General features: G+C 46.2%; 1 protein-coding gene across 1 annotated transcript; it reads right to left on the minus strand.

Moving 5' to 3' along the window:
- Positions 1-541: 541 nt before the first annotated feature.
- LOC308097135 (tetratricopeptide repeat protein 4-like) lies at positions 542-1,717 on the minus strand (the record flags this gene model as incomplete). Its single annotated transcript, XM_080444738.1, has 1 exon — positions 542-1,717. The coding sequence occupies one exon, from the start codon at positions 1,715-1,717 to the stop codon at positions 542-544; it is 1,176 nt and encodes a 391-aa protein (XP_080300864.1).
- Between the last annotated feature and the right edge of the window lie 1,634 nt (positions 1,718-3,351).

The following is a 3,351-nucleotide window of genomic DNA, read 5'->3' on the forward strand; positions in this document are numbered from 1 at the left end:
GCTTAGTTGTCTTGAAACGGTTTAACATCTCCTCTTGAGACGAGAGATGGGGATCGAGAATTGAATCACGAATGTTATTAAGAATCATAAATCAAAATGGTTTTGGCTTTTCAATTCCCCTATTGATTCTAACAGGACCTGACGTGACATCATGTTCTGGCCATCTTGGCACGCTACTAGGTGAGATCACCCAGGATTTGTCCGTCCGTTTCAACTTTCAGAAGCAGGTGGTCTTGACACACACACACACGCGCGCGCGCACGCGCACGCGCACGCGCACACGCACACACACGCACAAACAAACATGCACAAACATATAGATAGATGGTTTAGTGGCTAAACTTTATCCTTTCTCAGAACCATGCCATGAAATAAAATCGAATCATGTTGATCTCAGGATTCACAAGTAACCACTTGGCACCCGTGTGGACCTGTTTTATTTTTATTTGGAGAGGTCAATAAATTGACATAAAAATGATTAGGGACATTGTAACACATTTAGTAATCTTGCCTTTTTTGATGGCTGAGGAACACAATGTAGTTACAATCTCTGTACCGCCTGTCCTGTTAAAAAGTGCTTGCAGAATGATGACCCTTTCACCAGTACAATGAAGCTGGGAGTGCCTGCCTTGACAAAACACCTTTTGTGCTGCAACGCTCTTAAAAGTGACGTCTCTGGGTCAACTTGGTATAAAGTCTCCTTCTCGTGATCTTCTAAGAAAAGCTGTAGGCTTTGGGGCCGGTATTTCTGGTCTGTGTCCCAAGGTGGAAGTTCCTCTCCAAACATAACTGCCAGGTGGTCTAAGAAATAAGAGCTTTCACAGAATGCTGAAATTAAGTCCCTCTGTTGGTGTTCTGGGTAGAGGAAATGCACAGGCCAGTGCAGGGTGCCCTGCTCATCTAGGAACACCTGCACCCCTGTGGCCTCTTGGGAGCTGAGGCCACACAGAGTCAGCTCCGCCATGGTCCCTGTGGGGTCTCTGTCTTCTGAGTCGTGCTCATGATGCTTGTTGTCAGCTTGGAGGAGCTTGATACCTCGCTTCTTTATAGCAGTCAGCAGATCCTCTATCTTACTCTGATCCTTCTTTTCCTTCACTTTGGCCTTCCTGGCATCTCTCTCTGCAGCTCTCTTCCGTTTGTCCGCTACTGTTCTTACCTCCTGCAGCTTCTCGTCAGAGGGATGGGCCTCAAGTCCAGCGTCACACCACTGGATGGCCTCTGCAAAGTGCTGTAGTTCCATGCAACACTGAGCACCTCTGATTAATGCTTTGAGATGGTCTGGTTTAATATTCTTTGCAGAGGTTGCATCATTCAGCGCAGAGCGCATATTACCTAGGTGAAAGTGTGCTGCAGCCCTGTTCGTGAGAAGGACAGTGTTGAGGTCTTGGTCACCACAGTTCTTCTTCAAACCTGCTGTGTAGGATACTATTGCCTTTTGGAAGTTCTTCGCTTTGAAATAAGCATTCCCTTCATCTTTAAGACTCATTGCTTGCTCTTCTCTATCGTCATCATGGATCATAGCTTGAAGACAAGCCAAGTCAGGATGTTTCATAGGGTCTATCTCTTCAGGGGCTGTTTTCATGAACATGGGTACTTTATCAAACTCCTCTTCCCAGTTGCTTTCGCTGAAAGCATTTTTATATTTTTGTGTCTGGAAATGATCCATGAACTTGTCCATGCCATCATCGCTATCATCCTGTAGTGCCGACGGGACCATTTTCCACCAATCTCAATATTTCTTTCTCACCTTTCTTTCAGATAACTTTCTGGAGCCGCAGTATACCTTTATGAAGCTAAATGCAGAACACGGCAAGCTTCTAGTACACGTGAATGAAACTCGTCTACATGCAGCTATATGGAAACAGTGTACAGTAGATTCAACTTCTTCATGTGGCCAGCCTGTGACATCAGTTGTCTATGACGTAATTATGACATGATGATGATGTATCTATGAGATACTACATTAAAATGGCCTTGTACCGGGTGGACATTGGATTGACGGACGTCGCACATATATGGAGATTTTCATGTCACAAAAAATCGTCACAAACAAACAACAGACGAGGTGGGCGTCACAACATGTCCATATACTGTATGGGCACAGCCATTGCCTAAAAATTGCGATTTGCGCCACTCACTCTAAATATGAGGATGACGTAGCGGCCGAACCTCTATAGTGACTCTAAATTTGGGCAAGGTTTCAGATATACTGAAATATTTCAGTATAGTATAAAACATATGTGAAGCAAAATTTGTGGAGGTACTTCTGTGGCCTAGTGGCACGGCAGTGTGCATGCAAAGTTTGGCGCTGATCTGTCCAGCATTTTGAGAGTTTATCTCCGGACACACATGCACATGCACATGCACATGCACATGCACATGCACATGCACATGCACATGCACATGCACATGCACATGCACATGCACATGCACATGCACATGCACATGCACACGCACTCGCACACACACAGACCCTCTTATGGACGACTCGCCGAGCGCGTGACATAATGCAATGCGATACAGTGGGAGGGTGCGGACTAGCCGACACCAACTTAGGACTCCTGGTTCGCTGCACTCCACTCCCTCCTATCCAACATCAGGGTCCAGAGTTCTGCAGTGTTGCTAAATCCACTGTCACGCCACAGTGTGTCTACGTAGGTGGTGCGTCTATTTCTCCTCCTAGCTGTGCCTCAGGTTGGCTCCCACAGTGTCACTTTGCTCGCCATCAGTTACGGGTGCCTGACACAGTGCCCAGCCAGTCTCATCCTTCTATCCCTGCTTGTCTGTGACCGGCTTCTGATGTGGTCCGCCCATGTGATATCAAGTGCCATTCATAGCATTCTGTGTACATGCCAACCAGGGCCTTTTGTTTCTGTACTGTGAGAGCTCATGTCTTGGTCCCATACAGCAGTACTGGTCCAAGTTTTCAACATGGCTCAACCATGACCCCTAGTGTCATAAATCGGAATTAAATTCCTTTTTCATGGAAGCCATATTGACATGAAATTGTAGGGTAAACACAACAAGTGTTAAGAATGCTATTAAGGTTTCAATTCCATACTGCATAGAGCCTTTCCAGTGAGCAAGATTGCACAATAGCAGCACCCTGATACTGACCAGGATACTGACATCAGGATACTGACACCTAGCCTCAGTAGCCTGGTATGGCCAGACTATTTGTCTGGTTTTCCAGGCTAACTGACACCAGGATACTGACCGGGATATTGTAACCAGGATACTGACCAGGATACTGACACCACCAGGACTAGGATACTGACACCAGGATACTGACACCAGAACTACAGTATACTGACACCAGGACTAGGATACTGACACCAGGATACTGACACC

This window comes from Gymnoscopelus braueri, assembly GCF_963280865.1.
Source record: "Gymnoscopelus braueri genome assembly, chromosome: 12".
In the NCBI taxonomy this organism is placed as follows: Eukaryota; Metazoa; Chordata; class Actinopteri; order Myctophiformes; family Myctophidae; genus Gymnoscopelus; species Gymnoscopelus braueri.